The sequence below is a fragment of the Canis aureus genome, chromosome 15 (assembly GCF_053574225.1).
Source record: "Canis aureus isolate CA01 chromosome 15, VMU_Caureus_v.1.0, whole genome shotgun sequence".
Lineage (NCBI taxonomy): Eukaryota > Metazoa > Chordata > Mammalia > Carnivora > Canidae > Canis > Canis aureus.
Window position 1 is genome coordinate 52749744 of NC_135625.1, and position 18484 is coordinate 52768227.

The window sequence follows — 18484 nt, forward strand, 5'->3', positions numbered from 1 at the left end:
TCCGGGGCCTCGCTCTGGGTCCAGAGGCCCCGGGAGGAGCCGAGAGCCGTGTGCCGTGGAGCCGGCCCGCCGGTCCCGCTCGCCTGTTTGGCGTCTGTGTCCCCGTGAGGTCGTGCCCGGCCCGGGGGCAGCTCGGGGCTGCTCATGGGCCGTCCCCGGACCACCTCTCTGCACAGATACTCCCAGGGCTTATCCTGTCCGACATCAAGGCAGCCAAGAGGATGAAATTCAAGACCGTGTGCTACCTGCTGGTTCAGCTCATGCAGTGCCGGAAGATGTTCAAGGCGGAGATCCTGTTCTCCAACGACATGACGTGTGAGGATGACGACAAGGTAGGAGGGCTGCCCGCGCCGTCCTTTGTGCTTCCTGACCGTGTGGATGCTGTCCGGGGCTGGGTGGCTTTCGTTTCCCTGTGAAAATCTTCCTATCCTCTTGCATTTTTTTTTCCATTTGGCATTCCCCGTGCTTCTCGGTAAATTCGTGCTCAGACCCTCGCTGCCGTCTGCAGGTTCACGGTCCTCAGATGCTCTGTTGTGAGGTCTGGAGCCCCGGCAACGGCCTGTGAGCCCCGGCCGCCGTCCCACAGACCCGCCCTCGGCCCCCTCCTGTCCGTGGCCTCCTGCCACGCACCTGCTTGCCTCTCCTCCGTGGCTAGATCATGGAGTCTGTCCGCAGAAAACGGCCTCCCGTGGGGTCCCCACCTCACGACCTGGCTCCCAGGAGTTTCTGGTTTTCCCCTTGGGTTGGTCAGAGGCATCCTTGGGTTTTCTCCTCTTCTGCTGGGTTGGGGGATGGTGCCGCCCCTTGCGGGTCCCAGCATCTGCTTCTACCACATGGGCCTCCTGTCTGGGGGTGCGGGCGGAGACTCCAGCCCCTCCAGGGGCGACCCCGGTCCTCCGTGGGGGCAGGAAAAGCCTGGCGTGCCGCCCCTCCCCTGCTGTGTCCTTGCGTCCTGGGACACCTAGCCCAGCGTGGCTCTGTCCACGACTGATTTCTGTTTCCCGACACCATGCCGTCTGTCCCCCGCCATCCTGGGTTTTGTGCAGTTATGAGGAATTCCATCCCTGCAGTTTTTGGAGCTTTTCATTCAGGAAGAAACCAGATTCTGCTGGCGGGCACTCCCAGGGGTTTATGGCCTCTAAGGGTTTTTGTGGATTTGGCTCTGAGCTCACGTTTGTGAGAATTTTGCTGGGATGTGAATTCCATCAACACTGAGTTCCTGTCCCGTCCCCCCCTCCCCCACCGGTATCCAGGGGCTTCACGTGTGTGGCCGGTCGGTTTGGACATCCCAGGCAGGCAGGCATATGCAAGAGTGTTCCTGAGAGCGGGCCCTGTCGGTGCAAAGCCACGTCTGAGAGCGTGGTCCTCACCGTCCTCCCCACGGGAGACAGGGTCTCCCCATGTTGGTGTTTACTGGTGGGGTTTTGGGGGGAAGCTTCCTGCCCATCTCGCTCAGGCCCTGTGTGTCTGCAGTCAGGATGACAGGCTCTGCGAGCACTGGGTGCATCTGCCACCTGCCCGGCCTGGGTTCCCACGTCCTGAGGGCCCCTGGCGGCTTCCCTTTCTTTTTTTTTTTTTTTTTTAATAAATTTTTATTTATTTATGATAGTCACACACAGATAGAGAGAGAGAGGCAGAGACACAGGCAGAGGGAGAAGCAGGCTCCATGCACCAGGAGCCCGACGTGGGATTCGATCCCGGGTCACAGGATCGCGCCCTGGGCCAAAGGCAGGCGCCAAACCGCTGCGCCACCCAGGGATCCCGCGGCTTCCCTTTCTTACCACGTTCTTGTGCATCTGTAAGTGTGCCTGCGTGAGTGTCCATGCGTGTGCATGGCTGTGTGTGCACGAGAACGCATGCCTGTGCAAGTGCGCGCCGGCCCTTCCCTCCCTCCCTGTCGTCTGATGTCGCTGCTGGATTCCTGCCCCTCCTGGGAGCACAGGGCCGTGTCCCTGAATCCTGGCCCAGCCCCTGACCCCTGAACCTCTGCAGTGAGAGATGCCTCCCAGGTGGGGCCGTGTGCACCTGCCGACTCTGGTCCTTTGTCTGTTTGCCGGGGACAGCGTGTCCTGGCCTCCCACCTTGGGGGTTGCCCCTGGTGTGGAGACGGGGAGTGACAAGGCCGGTGGTTCTGAAGGGCGGGGGTACAGGCACCGAGGCCGGGACAGGATGCCAGCTGGGGAGCTGGGGAGGTGGCTGTCGGGTGACCCTGCCGGGCAGGCCCTTCTGCCACAGGTCCGCGACCCTGAGCAGGGCCCCCGAGGATGATGACAGGTTGCGCGAGGCCACAGCGCCCTGTGGTTCCTGCGGGCCCGCGTCCTAGCCCTGGCGTGCTCTCTGCACCCGGCGAGGCGGTGTGCCCGGCCCTGGGTGCTCCGCTGTGCTCAGTAGCCCCGAGGCCTGGGTCCCAAGACACCGGATCCCTGGATGTCACCGTGCCCTGTGGAGTGAGTGCGGGGGAGCCGGCACCCGGGCAGCCGAGGGAGTGGAACCGGGCTGCACGGAGTGTGGACGGTGTGACAGGCGCTCAGCGGGCGCCCCGGGTCGGAGGTGACCGAGGCCAGCCCCCGGCGGCTCGCCTGCTGTCTCGTTTCTACGGAGCGTCGTGTGGCGCTGGCACATGGGCGGTGGGAGCAGAGCTGTCCTGCGTGAGTGCTTCTAGGAATTGTAAGTCCCTGCCCATCCATAGGACATGCGGGAGCGGCTAGCGCCCGCTGCATATGACCTTCAGTGAGTAGAGCTCGGAGGGAGGGCCAGACCGGGGGAGCCACGGGGGCAGATTGTGTCCCCCGTTCAGCATCGTCGTAGGAAGGCGCCACCGCTTGGCCAGTTGGCTGCCAAATGGGAACGGCGCATCCACCCCCCAGGCCGCCCCTGCCTCTGAGCCCGGCCTGCACACTCCAGGCCGCCTCCCGCTTCAGCCTCCCTGCACTCCGGGCACAGCTTGCTGAGCGTCGGCCGGTGGCCCTCCAGTCACCAGAGGCCACCAGAGGCCAGACCTGGGCAGTGCTCCCAGGGGCTCCTGATGTCCACAGCGGGAGGAGCCCCCCTTACCCCGTGTTTGCTGAGCGAATGCGTGAGCTGCGTGTGCCTTGTCGGCCGGGCGAGAGTCCGTGGGCACATCTCCGTCCCGGCCAGGGGCGGACACGAGATTGGACAGGGAGGGAGGTGGCCAGCGCCAGGTGTGAGCAGTCGGGGCTGGCACCGCTGCAGGGGGCTCCTCTCCCTGAGATCTGGGGGCCCAGCGTGTCTGCACGGCGCGGCAGGGTCGGACTCAGGAATCCCGAACCGAATCTGGAACCAAGGCTGCGCCGTGGGAGCCGCGTAGGACGCGGAAGGCCACCTGGTGGGGACAGGAGGGTCGGGACTCCCCCAGGGGAGGGCCGCGGAGGGGGCCGGCCCTGGCCTGCTGCGGGTCTGGTCAGCGTCTTGTGCAGGGTCCCTGCGGTCTTTATTTTAGTTTTTGTTTTGAATTTCACGAGCGTGAATCTAAAAAGAACTTTGCGCTTTTATCCACGAACTCACGTGTTGACTATTGCAAACTGTATTTAAGCTGCCTTCTTTCTTTTAAAAAGATTTTATTTATTTGGGAGAGAGCAAGAAAGTACAATTTTGGGGACGGGCAGAGGGAGAGGGAGAAGCAGACTCCTTCCCGAGCCGGGAGCCCGACGTGGGACTCGGTCCCAGGACCCTGAGATCATGACCTGAGCTGCCCAGGTTCCCCCAAACAGATTTAAAATAAAATTTCTAGTAACAAAAACAGCGTAAAACCTATGTGAATAACATAAAACTTAAAGTACCTAAAAAAGACACAAGTGTGTGTACATCCTTGTTATTTCATATAATAACAATATATAAAGCTAAAAATACATAATGTAGTTAAGGATTTAATGTAATAAAAATGTCAAATTAATCCGTTCATTCCAGTGCCAGAGTCACAGCGTGGGGCACACGGTGGCAGGTGTGGTGGTTTTTCACTGAAAGACAGTAGATTTTGTTTCAATTTTGGCAGCGTCGACCTGGGAGAGGAAGCCTGGGCACAGCTGAGATGTGTGGAGGGGGGGCCTGGGTGGGGAGCCAGCGGCACCAGGGCGCGCGGCCCATTCTGTGCTGTGACCGTTCCTGCGACCCGAACCGACTCTAAGGAACACCTGTGTTCACAGTAATATGTTTTATTGTCCAGTGTTCTCCAGGAGCCTGACCATCCAGATCCGCACCGACTTGTGTATTTTCATAGTGTCCTGATCTGCTCCGTGGCCAAGGATGTGTGGTGAGCATGTCCGCAGGCGGCAGGGTGTAGCGGGGGGAGCCCCGCGAGGTGTGCGGGGCTGAGGGGGGCTGTCTCCGGGTGAAGGGACACCCAGCCCCTCCCCAGTGCGCACTAGAAGCTGGGGCAGGAGTCAGGGCAGGGGTGGGGCGCTGAGTACCAGGAGGGAGGCAGGGCCGCAGTGACAGTAGGGGGGCCGAGAGGGCACGGGCGGTCTGGGGGGGCGAGGGGGTCTCTTGCTTCTCCCAGCCTACACTGGGAGGATCCTGGAGGGCACAGCAAGGGGGGGCGGGCGGCACCTGGGGGCATCCCCTCCTTCCCACAGGAAGCTGTAGCAGCGGGTGGGCTGAGGGCTGCTGGTCCTGAGCTCCCGTCTCCCTGCCGCCCCTGCCCCTGGATTCTCCTCCCCTGCCCCTCCACCCCTACTCTTCTGCCTGTGACCCCTCTGTCCCTGCCCCCTCCACTCCTGCCCCTGCTGCCTGCACTCCCCACCATCCCCTCCACCCCTGCCTCTTCTTGACCCTGTGTCCCCTCTGCCCCTGCCTCCTCCACCCGTGCCTCTTCCACCCCCTCCTCCTCTACCCCCACCGCCCCATCGACCCCTGCTCCCTCTGCTCCTCTGCCCCCTCCAACCCCTGCCTCCTCTGCCCCCACCGCCCCCTCTTCCTCTGTTCCTCTACCCCCGTCTCCTCCACCCCTGCCTCCTCTTCCCCCTCCTCCCCTGCCCCCTCTGCCCCTGCCTCCTCTGGCCCTGCTTTCTCTGCTCCTCCTCCCCCTAACCCCCGCCCCCTCCCCCTCCGCCCCTGCCCCCTCCACCCCTCTGCCCCCTCCAGGTGGGCTGTCTGCCCTGGGCCTGGAGCTCCAGCCCCAACAGGACCCTGGTGGTCCTGACGCCCGGCGGCCTGTGCCCGCTGTGCCCTGTGCGTCTGTGCCCCACGCCCTGCTCTGCGGCCTGGTGGACACACTCCCACTGGCCATCTTCCTGCGAGTGTCCTCCCTGCCCAAAACGATCCTGCTCCTCGTGCTCACCGCGTCCTACATCCTGGTCCTGGAGCTCAGCGGCTACACCCGGGCCTCGGGGTAGGTGCGCTGCTGCCGGCCCCCTGGAGACACGTGTCGGGCGCTGCCTGCTTCCGCGGCTTCTCCGTGTGTCCATTTGGGCCCAGGGCCAGCGAGGCCTCAGTTCGGGTGGGAGGTGCTGCAGCCAGGCCGGTGGCAGTTGCTGCCGACTGGCCTGCCCCGGGGGCACGTGGACGGGTCTTGGGCCCTCGTTACTGAAGAGGTTTCTCTCCTCACCATCCCCCACCTCCCCCAGGGACAACGCGGTGTCCAGGCTCAGCTTCGAGCCCATCATGGCCATCCTGCTGTTCTCGTGCACGCTGGCCTTGCACGCCCGGCAGGTGAACATCAAGCTGCGGCTGGACTACCTCTGGATGGCACAGGCAAGAGGTGCTCCGTGTGCTCCACGGAGGGAGGGGTGCGGCAGAGGGGCCCCTGGGGAGGGGCCGTGGGGGTAGAGGGGCTAGTAGTGCTGAGGCAGGACGGGGACCAGGGGAAGCTGAGCACAGCCCCATGAGCCGTGTCTGACAGGCACAGGGGTTTGGTGACATCCTGAGCAGTGAGCTCCCCATCCCCAGAGGCGTCTGGCATTAGGGCTGCCGCGCAGAGTGGCTCAGCCTTTGCTGCGCTGCACGGGACAGTGGGTATCCCCAGGGTCATGGGAGTGTCCAGAAAACACTGACTCTTGCACCGCCCACCCAAGTTAGTAGGTGTGCGGGTGCAGGTATGCGAGCTGTCGGTCCGAGCCCGGGGAGGGAGGGGATGACTACCGGAGGCGTGGGCTGTGCACCTGCCAGGTGACCAGCACACTGGTGCTCGTCTGGGACAGCGGGGCATGCGCGAGGGGCCCCCCTCGTCCCTTGCTGTGTCCCTCGCCTCTGGATGGGGAGGCCTTCCGGCCTGCTGGACAAGTCGACCCGTGCCACTTGCAGACGTCTGGACCCTGGGTGCAGGGCCTCCCTTGGCTTCCCCGGCTAGAAGTGGGCAGGGGGCACGCCCTAGAAGAGAGACGGTGGATGCGAGCTCTCAGGAGCTTTCTAATCCTGATGTATTACGCAGCCGCTCTCTAGCATCCGAGGCATTTAATTGTGTCCGGTCTTCATGGCAGCCCTGCCCAGGGCATGGGCCTGCAGGTGGGGAGCAGGGCAGCGATGTGATGTGCTCAGGCCCGGGTGGCTGGTACATGGCCCAGCGGGGAAGAGCCAGGGTCTGAGTGGTGTCCGGAGTAGGGGGGCAGTCGCCTCATCCTGGGAGCCCCGTGTCCAGCCTGGGCCCCCCCTGGGGACCAGGATGCAGGTAGAGCCAGTGTTCGATGCCAGACAGGTGGAGCCCAGAGGATTGGGGGGTGAGGTTGCCCTCGCCGAAGAAGACCATGGGCTGCAGAGACCAGCATGGACACCTGAAGTGATGTTTGGTGGCCGTGTGGGCGCCCTGTGGCCTGGTCCGGGTGACACATAAAACCTTCCAGCCTGGGTGAGGATACAGTGACTAGTTCCCCACCAGGACGGGCTTGGCGGCGGGCCTGGCGCGCAGTGAGCGCTCGGTGCGGCTGGGCGGCCTCCGGACGCCGCCTTGTTCATCTCTTGGGACGCTCCACCTGCAGGAGCCAGTCTGATACTTCTTCTCTGGTTTTGTTAACCTGGGAAAGACAGGTCCCGGCTACGGATGTCCGGGCAGGATGCGTGTTCGGGACCATGAAGGGTGATCCCGTTCCTCCGGGTAGACAGAGGAGGGAAGACCCGTGTGCGTGCGCGTGTGCGTACCCGAGTACATAGGGGGTCTGCACACACGTCCGTATGCCGGGGAACAACAGCCTAATTATTCTTTTCTGCGTAACACCTGCACTGAGGTTAAAACCACTCTCTTCACGCTTCATTCCTGTAAAGTATGCGGTTCGGTGGTTTCCAGTGTATTTACAGACTTGGGCCGCCGTCGCCATGGTCAGTGTTAGAGCATCTTCACGTTCCCAGAGAGCCCTGTCCCCAGCAGCAGTCACTCCCTACGTCTGCCGCCCCATCCCCGTGGATGCGTGTTTCTGCTCATTGCCCATCCCGCGTCTACTCTGGGCAGCCCACGCCCCCGAGCTCTAGGGAGACCCCTGTTCTGAGGGGCTCGCTGCCCGGTGCCGTCTTCACTGTACACCTGGGTTCTGGGTGGGCAGAGGCCCTGGAATGCTGAGCCCTCTGGACCCCTGTCCATGGGGCTGGGACGCCCTGGGGGGGCGGGTGTACAGTGCTGGCTTGAGTTTCCCTGCAGACCGGGGTACGCCCCCGATGCTGGCTCTGTCCCACAGGGGACTTGAGCTGCCACCGTCATCCCACGTGAGGGCCCGACCACAGCCCGGATTGGGTGGGTCAGGGGTAGGACCATCGGCTCACCTGAGATGGGCGGGTCTAGGGCCACTGCAGGCGCCCCGAGGCAGGCCACCAGACGAGACTCCCGACCTTCAGCCAAGGGACCTGGCCGGCCCTCCTTGACCGTGCCGGGAGGGGCCCAGCCGCATTGTCCCCGGGCCTGCTGAGGCTCCGCCCTGGCCAAGCCCGGAAGTCTCAGGTCGGAGCCGGTGCCAGACAGACGGCCGCATACGTGGGCTCCCAGAAGGGAGACCCAACCGCTGCTGTTTGCCACGGCCTCACCAGGTGACGGAGCACAGCGTCTCTCGTGGGCTGTGCCAGGGGACTCAGGGGACCCTTGTCTGGCTGTGGCTGGCTGTCCAGGGGCACCGGGCTGGCTGGTCCCTAGAGGTGCCCACCCCGCGGTCAGCTGGCCCATGTGGTTTCAGGTCTTTAGTTGTGATTAGCTACTCAGCTTGAGGAGAGCAGTCAGGGTGCGCTGGAGAGCCGGGTTGGCCTGGCGTGTGCGCATCTGGCTTCCGGCTTGTTCACCAGGCACCTGCCGTGCGGCCAGCGCCACAGACGGAGGCTGCGGTGCCCTGTCTGGGTTGGCAGGCGCTCTTCTCGGTGTCCCTTTAGATGGTGTAAGCCCAGTGTTTGGGCCTGCCCTGGGGTTCCCCACTGACAACACCCCGGGCCCCCACCTCTCGGTGAGTTTTCCGGGGAGCTCAGTGGCAGGGAGACCCTCCGCATGTCACTGGGAAGGGGTGCCTACATGCGACACACTGACATATTTTCCCAGGGACGTGTAACGGGAAAGGCCACCTCACCTTCCTGTAAACCCAGCAAAACAAGGACATTTCTCGACTTTGCCCGCTTGCCGTGTGGGTCCGTAAGCCTGTCACGCAGACATCACAGTGTCTCACGCCGTTGTGGAACGGTCAGGCCAGGCCTGGGGGTTAATTATTTTCAGACCCCGGGTGGTCCCAGGAGCCTGCATGCTTGAGCTTCCTCCTCGTCTGTGGCCACCGCAATGCCCGTGTGCCAGAGCCGCGTTTCCTTTGGATTCCCCAGACAATCGGGATGCGACCTTAGTCTGGATGATAGTAGGGCAACTTGTTCCTGCACAGGGAATGCCTGTCTCGGGAGGGTGATTCCCGCCGGTGGTGGCGCCGTATTGGCAGCACTCGGAGGGAAGGTGGCCCGGCGTGGGCTTGCCTGTCATGCGGGAACACTTCTGTGTGTTGTTGGATTCGCTTTGCCAAAACGTGGTAAGGGGATGTGCGTTGGCGCTCATGAATAATGTAGTTCTCTCATTGTCTTTTATTTATTTGTTTGTTTGTTTATTTATTTATTTTTGTAAATTTATTTTCTGTTGCTGTTCAGTTGCCAACATATGGGTTGTTCTCTCATTTTCTAGGCCGGACAAGGCTTTGAGGTCAGAGCGAAGCAGGCCTCACCAGTAGGGACCTGTTCCTTCCTTTGCGGGTTTCTGGAAGAGTTCGTAGAATTGGTACCATTTCTTCCTCAGACGTTTTGGGAAGTGAAGCCCTTCGGCTTGGATTTGTGTGTCTGTCTTTAGAGTAGGAAGGTTTTAACTAAAATGAGCTTCTCTAAAGATAAAGGGCCATAAGGCTTTCCTTTTTTTTTTTCTTTTTTGAGGTAGCTTTGAGAATTTATGTCATTCCCTGAACGTTGTTCATTCGATTATCACAAACTTGTTTTTCCTATTCCCTTCTTACCCACTTTACCATTTGTAGGATTTGTGGTGACATCCCCTCTCTCCTGATGTAGGATTGTGTAGACTCTTTTTTTGTTTTGTTTTGATCAATGTGACTAGAAGTTGATACATTTTATTGATCTTAAGAAACAGGTTTTGGTCTTATTGATCTTTCTCTGTTATTTTGAGTTTCCAATTTCATTGAATTCTACTCTGATCTTTATTTTCTTCTGATAACTTTGGGGTTAATTGACTCATGGTCTCTAGTTTCTCAGGATGATTTCTACTTTCTCTAACTCAGGGGTTTTATTATACATTTTCCTCCAAGTGCTGCTTAATTCACAAATTTTGACATTAAATGTCATTTCATTTTCCTTTGGCTCAAAGATCTTTGTTGCTGTTGTTGTTGTTGTTATTGTTCTTCTTCTTCTTCTTCTTTCTTCTTTCTTCTTCCCAAGAGTTTTGAAGACATACATTCTTTTGTTGAAGATTTCCCAGGGATCTTTCTGTTACTGACTTCTCCTTAGTTATATACTGTGGTCAGAGATTATGCCTTGAATTCTTTTAGATTTCTTGAGAAAGAGGGGCACGTGGGTGGCTCGGTTAAGCTGCTGAACTGATCCTTGAGAATTCTGACAACCGTGTTCCATTTTGTGGCTGTTGGATGGTGTGGGTTTTTTAAATTTATTTTAATTTTTTAATTTTTAATTTTTTTCGATGGTGTGTTTCATGAATGCCAATGAGGCCACCGTGGCCGAGGATGCTCATAGGTCTTCTATGCCCTAATGGACTTTATACCCAGATATTCTACCAATTTTTGAGAGAATGATGTTGAAATCTCCCGTTTTACCCGTCGACAGAATTTTGTGCAGTTCTACCAATTTTTCCTTCATGTATTTTGGCAATTCGTTATTAGGTGCATAATAAATGTTTAGGATGAGGATGTCCTCTTGGTAAGTTGAAATCTTTGTCCCCTTTATCACTATGGAAACAGCTGCTTTTCCCAGGTAATGTGCTTGGCTCTGCAGTATACTTTACATGATATTATATACGTAATCCTGCTCTCTTTATATATTTTTTCCATCATTTTACTTTTAACTTATTTATATCTTTTTACTTAAGGTTGGTTTCCCAGTTGGTTGGACAATTGGACCAAATACAATTGGACCTTGCCTTCTTATCCAACTTATAAATCACTGGTTTTTATTTTTTTTATTTTTTTTTTATTTTTTATTTTTTATTTTTTTTAAATTTTTATTTATTTTTTTATGATAGTCACACAGAGAGACAGAGAGAGAGGCAGAGACACAGGCAGAGGGAGAAGCAGGCTCCTTGCATCGGGAGCCCGACGTGGGATTCGATCCCAGGTCTCCAGGATCGTGCCCTGGGCCAAAGGCAGGCGCCAAACCGCTGCGCCACCCAGGGATCCCAATCTCTGCTTTTTAAATTGAGCTGTTCAGACCATTTATAATTAATATGATTATTGATGCATTGGATTTTAATCTTTTATCTTGCTGTCTCCTATTTGTCATGTCTGCCCATCTGTTCTTTGCGGTGTTTTCCCTCTTTTTCTGCCTGCTTTGGATTAAATATTTTTGTTATTCTATTATAATATAAAACAGTATTTAATGTTCCATTTATAATTAGTATTGATTACTTTATTAATAGTAGTAATTCATTTGTCTCTTGCTCTCCCTCTTTTTTTTCCCTTCCTCTTTTTATTAGGTGCATTCTTTGTTGTATTATTTCTTTTAGGTTTCAAGTTTTTATATAAATTCGATGGTTAACATATAGCCATTATTACTTTCAAGGGTAGTATTTAGTGATCCATCACTTACACATAATGCTCAGTGCTCATCACAGGTGCCCGCCTTAATACCCACTCCCTCTCTCCCCTCGCCTCGGCAACCCTCAGCATGTTCTCTGTAGCTAAGAATCTGTTTCCTGGTTTGCGTCTCTCTCTTTTCTCTCCCTGTGTTCATCTGTTTCATTTCTTACATTCCATACATGAGTGAAATTATATGGTGTTTGTCTTTCTCTGACTGACTTATTTCACTGAGCATAATACGCTCTAGCTCCAACCAGGATGTTGCAAATGGCAGGATTTCATTCTTTTTGGATGGCCCAGTAGTATTCCATTGTATATATAGACCACATCTTTTTTGTTTTTGTTTTTACGTTTGCTTTTATTAAAATTCGATTTTCCACCATATAGTATAACATCCAGTGGTCGTCCAACCAAGTGCCCTCCTCAGTCACCCAGTTACCCCATCCCCCCACCCACCTCCCCTTCTGCAACCCTTTGTTTCTTTCCCAGAGTTAGGAGTCTCTCACGGTTTGTCTCCCTCTCTAATTTTACTCGCTCAGTTCCCCTCCTTTTCCTTAGAATCCCTTTCACTATTTCTTATATTCCACATATGAGTGAAACCATATGATGATTGTCCTTCTGCAGTTGACTTTTTCACTCCTCATAATACCTTCCAGTTCCATCCACATCGAAGCACATGGTGGGTATTTTGTCCTTTCTGATGGCGGAGTAATATTCCATCGTATACATAGACCGCATCTTTACCCATTCGTCTGTTGAAGGACATCTCGGCTCCTTCCACAGTGTGGCTATTGTGGACATTGCTGCTATAAATATCGGGGTGCAGGTGTACCAGCGTTTCACAGCATCTGTATCTTTGGGGTAAATCCCCAGCAGTGCACTTGCTGGGCCGTAGGGTAGCTCTATTTTTAACTTCTTGGGGAGCCTCCACACAGTTTTCCAGAGTGGCTGCACCAGTTCACGTTCCCACCAACAGTGCAGGAGGGTCCCCCTCTGTCTACATCCTCTCCAACGTGTGTTCTTTCCTGTCTTGTTAATTTTCACCATTCTCACTGGGGTGAGACCACATCTTTATCCATGCACGTTGATAAACATTTAGGCTTTCTTGATAGTTTGGCTATTATTGATAATGCTGCTCTAAACACGAGGGGCATATACCCTTTCGAATCAGTATTTTTGTATCTTTTGGGTAAATACCTAGTAGTGCAATTGCTGGATCTTAGGGTAGTACTATTTTAACTCTGAGGAAACTCCATATTGTTTGCCAGAGTGGCTGTACCAGTTTTCATTCCCAGCAGCAATGCAAGAGGGTTCTCCTTTCTTTACCACTCACCGACACTTGTTGCTTCTTGTGTTGTTAATTTTGGCCATTCTGACAGGTGTGAGATGATGTCTCATCATGGTTTCATTTGTATGTCCCTGATGATCAGTGATGTTGACTATCCTTTCATGTGTCTGTTGGCCATCTGTGTGGCTTATTTGGAAAAATGTCTATTCGTGTCTTCTGCCTATTTCCTAGCTGGATTATTTGTTTTTTGGGTGTTGAGTTTGGTAAGTTCTCTATACATTTCGGATCCTAACCCTTTATCAGGTATGTCATTTGTAAACATCTTGTCCCGTTCTGTAGGCTGCCTTTTAGTTTCATTGATTGTTTCCTTCATTGTGCAGATTTTTATCTTGATGAAGTCCCAATAGTTCACTTTTAGCTGTTTCCCTTTCCTCTGGAGACATGTCTAGGAAGAAATTACTATGGCCACTATCAGGGAGGTTACTGTTTGTCTTCGGGGACAAGTTTTTCTTTTGCTGTGCGGAAGCGGCTCATCTTGATGAAGTCCCAGCGGTCCATTTCGCTCTTGTTTCTCTGGCCTTCGTGGCTGATGTGATTTGCAGGAAGTTGCTGTGGCCCAGTTCAAGAAGGGTGTTGTTGCCTGTGTTCTCCCGGAGGGTTTTGATGGAATCTTGTCTCACGTTTACATCCTTCATTCGTTTTGAGTTTATCCTTGTGTTTGGTGTGAGAGGAATGGTCCAGTTTCATTCCTCTGCATGTGGCTGTCCAGTGTACCCAGCAGCCTTTATGGAAGAGACTGTCTTTTTTCCCCCGTGGATGGTCTTTCCTTCCTGGCCGAATCTTAGTTGCCCGTAGAGTTGAGGGTCCACTTCTGGATGCTCTGCCCTGTTCCATTGATCCATGTGTCCGTTTTTGTGCCAGTACCACGCCGACTTGATGGTCACAGCTTTGTGGCACACCCTGAAATCGGGCATTGTGCTGCCCCCCCCCCCCCCCCCCGCAGTGGGTTTCTTGGCTACTATTCCCGTGGCTGTTTGGGGTCTTTTCTGATTCCACACAAGTCTTCAGATGATTTGTTCCAGCTCTCTGAAGAGAGTCTGTGGTATTTCTGACAGATTTTGCACTAGATGTGTAAATTGCCCTGGGTCACGTTGACATTTTCCCCAATATTAATTCTTCCAACCCAGGAGCATGGAACCTTTTTCCATCTCTTTGTGTCTTCCTCAGTTTCTTTCAGACGTTTGCTGCAATGTTTCGGGTAGAGATCCTTTACCCCTTTGGTTAGGTTTCTTTCTAGGTAGCTCATGCTTTTTTTGGGTGCTGCGGTTGTATAAATGGGATTGATCCCTTCCTCGATGTCCCTTTCCTCGGTCTCATTGTTCACATATAGAAAGGCCAGTGGTTTCTGGGCCCTGAGTTTGTATCCCGCCACACTGCCGAACTTGCTGTAGGAGTTCCAGCAATCTTGGGGTGGAGTCTTTGGGTTTTCTCGGTACGGTATCATGTCATCGGCGAAGAGGGAGAGTTTGACTTTTCCTTTGTGGGTTTGAATGCCTTTTACTTCTTTTCGTTGCCTGATTGCTGAGGCCGTGACGTCTCATACTATGTTGAGAATAGCAGCGGTGAGAGTGGACATCCCCGTCTCGTGCCTGGTCTTCGGGGAAAGGCTCCCGGTGTTTCCCCATTGGGAATGATAATTTGCCAGGGGCTTGTCGTAGATGGCTTTGAAGATGCTGAGGGACTTTCCCTCTATCTCTATACTCTGAAGCGTTTGGATCAGGAATGGATTTTGTCAAATGCTTTCTCTGCGTCTCTTGAGAGGATCATCTGGTTCTTGTTTTTTCTCTTGCAGATCTGATCAGTCACACGGAGTGCTTGCCGAGTGTTGAATTGGCCTTGCGTCCCGGGGATAAATGCCACCTGGTCACGGTGAGTAACCTGCTGGGAAAGCACATATGCAGAGTCTCCTGCCACTTCCCAGTTCTCTTGGCTTCCTTAGAACGTTCCCATCCAAGTCCAGGCGTCACTACTGGTGGTGGCGATGTGGGCGGACGGACGGGATGGGCACAGACACATGTGTGGGGGACCTGGGGTGCAGTCTGCAGTTCAGTCTGGACGCCAGTGGGGAAGGTGGGAGCCACATGTGCCAAGCGGGTCCTCCTCTGCTGCTCCGCAGCCCCCCTGCTACCCCGTGGTGCAGTCACATGCCCACAGCCCCGTATTCCTCAGGATCTGGTTTGGGGTAAGCAGAGGCCTCGCAGGCGACAGCTGGAGGCCCTCAGGAGGCTGTGGGAGGCCCGGGTGATGGACGGTGACCTAGGCCCTCTGTGTCAGTGCGGTGGGAGAGAGCCGTTCCTGCTGGGGGAGCTGAGATTGGGGGGGGGGGGTCAAGCCCCAGCCCCCAAGCCTGGGCGCCTCCACAGGGAGGTTCCTGCAGCAGTCTTGCACTGCCCTGGTGTGCGGAGCTCTGGGATGTAACCATGTGCTTTGGGGACCCTGTGGCACCAGGCTGGCCCGGCCTGAGAGCACCCAGGAGCGCCCTGACTGGACAGTTGAAATATGGGGTACTGCCTTTCCCCAGGAGGGGTGCCTGCTGCTGTGCTCAGCTCTGGCAGAAGGAGTTTAGGGACAGAGTCAGTCTCATCCCCCTCCCCAGCCCCCAGGAGGAGCCTTGTAAATATCAGCCAGACTGGGTCCATTTCCTGTCCCCGTCCCCCCTCCCCATTGTATCTAAACACAGCGCAGAAATTCATTCCAGCAACGTGGGGGAACCAACCTGTTGTAGAACCCTTGAGGCCTGCTCAGGGGCAGGGCGTTGGGGGGTCTAGGACGTGGGGGGGTGGTGGGGGTAAGAGGGAGACATCACAGGTGTGACCCCTGCTCCCTTGGGGTGGGTGGCACTTGGGACCTTGAGGGGTACAGCTTGAGGAGGGAGTGGCTGTGTTTGGGGACAGGGGTGCAGTGGTGGGGAAGTAGGGTTAGTGTGCGTGTCCAGGTCCTGGCCTTGGAGTGGTGGCTGGGGCAGCGGGCTTTGTCTGCAGAGGAGCAGCTGGGGGGGTCTCTGCCCACCCCTGCCTTGGGTTGTCCCCGTAGGGGCACCAGCCTCCTCCCTTCCTCCAGCTTCCTCCCCTGCGGCCTCAACCCCCAGGGCCCCAAATGACCACTTGTTGGCCAGGGGGGAAGCAAGAGCCTGGGTTTTCCTGCACGCGTCCAGGGCCCACTGCCGTGTGCAGAATGGCCTTGTTCGGTGGCCTGTCAGTGGGGGTGACATGTACTTCGTGTCCCCCTGTCCCGGGTGCTGGGCCGCGGGCAGGACAGGACAAGGCACCCTGACCCTGGAAGTGAGGTTTGGCGGTTCCCGGCTCCTCGGTCGCCTGAGCTCTGCGGGGAGCTCCGGTGCTGCAGTGGAGGGGGGGGCGGCCTTGTCCCCGCCCTCAGGGCCCGGAGCCCTGGCGACCTGCTGCGCACCGAAGGGCCCGTGCCCACGTGTGCCCAGGTGTGCGCCGCGGGACCCTCTGGGAGCCCGCCCGAGCCGCGACTCCCCCTCCCGCTGCAGGCCGCCCCGCCCTCCACCGCAGCTCGGCCGGACCCCCGCCCCCCATCCCGGGGCCTCTCTGACCCCCGTCGGCCCCCGCCCCCATACCAGGACCCCACCCCCCGCCCCGGTCCCGGGCCCCTCTCCTGGCCTCCGGACCCCTCCCCCTGCCTCTTCTAGGGCCCCTCCCCTCCCCTCCCCTCCCTGGCCCCTCTCCTTGCCTCCAAGCCCCACCCCCTGCCTCCTCTAGGTCCCGCCCTCCACCCCCCCCCCCCGCACCCCCCCCATCCCGGGCCCCTCCCCTGCCTCCCGGCCCCTCTCCTTGCCTCCGGACCCCTCCCCCTGCCTCCTCTAGGTCCCCGCCCTCCCCCCATCCCGGGCCCCTCCCCTGCCCCCCGGTCCCTCTCCTTGCCCCCGGACCCCTCCCCCTGCCTCCTCTAGGTCCCCCGCCCCTGCACTGCCTCCCCGCCCCTCCCCCCACGGGCCCCGCCCCTGCCGCCCTGCGCCCCCACAGCCGAGCGCTTTATCAGCCGGGCCCCTCCCGCCACAGGGACGCGCGTCCTCCTGCTCCATCTCCCTGGGCCTCCTCACCTCGTTGGCTCACCTGCTGGCGCCTCCACCTGCCGCGGCGGACAGGTGCTGCTGGGTGCGGGCTGGAAGGGGGAGGGAGGCGGGTGGGGTCCCCTGGCTCCGGGGCAGTTGGGGGCGGGTAGTGCGGTTCTCCGCCTCTGAGGAGCTGAGGAGGGAGCCCGCAGGCAGCCTCCTGGGTCTCGACCCCCTGTCCCTAGGCCTGTGGTCGCTGGGCAGGGCTCAGCCTCCCATCACTGCATACTCGCAGCCCAGACGCTCCCCGAGGCCCGGGAGGTGTCGGGGTGTCCTCCAGGCTTCCAGGGCCCTGTCCAGCGGCATCCCACCGGGACACCTGATTCCTCACAGGCGACACTCCCACATCTGCCCTGTTGGTCCTCGGGTCCCCTCCCCAGGATCTGGTCTGCTGTCCTCCCTCCAGGGCGGCTGGCCCTGACCTGAAGCAGCCCGGGAATGGCCCGGGCCAGGGCAGCAGGAATTGGGCAGGTGGCCCGCACGCTGAGGGGATACATCCTGGCCTCAGGCCAGGGACTGTTTCTTGCTGCCCCAGCAGGTGCCAGGTATGGGTCCTGGGACTGGGACAAGCCCCAGGGACTGTGAGGGCTGGAGTCTGGCCCCACCTGGGGACCTGGTGGGGGCGCAGGGGACAGGCTGGGCAGACAGCTGTGACGACTCGGTACTTGTCCCGGTTGTGCCGCCTTCCCTGGGAAGCTCTGTGACCCACGCTTGGGTGCCAGGCCTCGGGCTAGGGGCTGGGGGCCCAGTGGGAACGAGATCCCCTGCCCTCTAGGAACTTACTGTCTGTGGGGGGACGCTGGCCTGTACCGGGGAGCCTGTGACCTTCAGAGGTGCGTGAAGGGGACGGGGCGGGCGGAGGGCTCAGGGCGGCTTCCTGAGGCCCGTGTGCTCCAGGCTGGACGGATGAGGCCCAGGGCAGCCTTCGGGGCCTGGGGTCAGGCTCAGCCCAGGGGGTGGGCGAGCCAGAAAGGGCAGGTGAGGGCTGCAGGGCACGTGGAGCAGCTTTAGTTTCTTTGAAAAGCCGTGTCGAGGCGCTGCCAGCCTCTTTATTTATTTTTTATTTTTAAGTTTATTTTTATTTACTTTTGTTATATTTTATTGGAGTTCAAATTGCCAACATATAGCATAACACCCAGTGCCCATCCCATCAAGTGCCCCCCTCAGTGCCCGTCACCCAGTCACCCCACCCCCCGCCCACCTCCCTTTCCACCACTCTGCCAGCCTTTTTAGCAGAGTGGTCTGATCGGGTTTCTGTTTGGGGATTCCTGGGATGCAGTGGGGAGCAGGGATCACACGAGTGGACGTGGGTGCTGTGCCTGGCTCAGTCCAGAGCGACATCCTTGGGGCCGTGTCTGCTTGCCACTGCCCCCACCTGCTGTGGGAGCTGCCCAGCCGCCTGCCCAGAGGCGATTGTTCTTGGGCGATGCCTGTCTCCTGTCCCCTCTCCCAGGTCCCCAGGGCCAGGGCTCATCTCCCAGGGGGACAGACAATCCGTGCTGTGTCCCTGCAGATTCAGCCCTTAACGTCCTCATTCCGTTTCCCGACTCAGACGGCGTGGCGGGCCGGTGTGCAGGGGTGCTGGAGCTCCTGGCTGTGCACCGCTGGGCCACCCGGGGATCTCCCTGACAAAGTTTACTTTTTGTCTTGATCCAGTTTTGGTATCAGATAATATTGACTTTATGTCAGGAGTTGGGGTGTGTTCTCTTGGGGTAAAGTGGTATCTCATTGTGGTTTTGATTCGCATTCCCCAGGTGATAAATGACGTTGAGCATCTTTTCATGCACCTGTTGGCCATCTGGATGTCTTTTTTAGAGAAATGCATATTCAGATTTTCTGCCCGTTTTTTAA

General features: G+C 57.3%; 1 protein-coding gene across 10 annotated transcripts in view; it reads left to right on the forward strand.

The window, feature by feature from the left end:
• Positions 1-282: 282 nt before the first annotated feature.
• LOC144284804 (adenylate cyclase type 1-like) overlaps positions 283-18484 on the forward strand; it is a 414796-nt gene continuing 396594 nt past the window's right edge. For 9 of the 10 annotated variants that reach the window (XM_077849860.1, XM_077849863.1, XM_077849869.1 and 6 more), the window contains exons 1-5: positions 283-332; positions 4184-4270; positions 5101-5347; positions 5583-5716; positions 14348-14424. In XM_077849860.1, coding sequence (XP_077705986.1) covers positions 4264-4270; positions 5101-5347; positions 5583-5716; positions 14348-14424 — 465 coding nt within the window. In that variant the 5' untranslated portion in view covers positions 283-332; positions 4184-4263. Of the gene's footprint in view, positions 333-1736; positions 1799-4183; positions 4271-5100; positions 5348-5582; positions 5717-14347; positions 14425-18484 lie in introns of those variants that run through there. The other variant, XM_077849866.1, reaches the window with a different exon arrangement.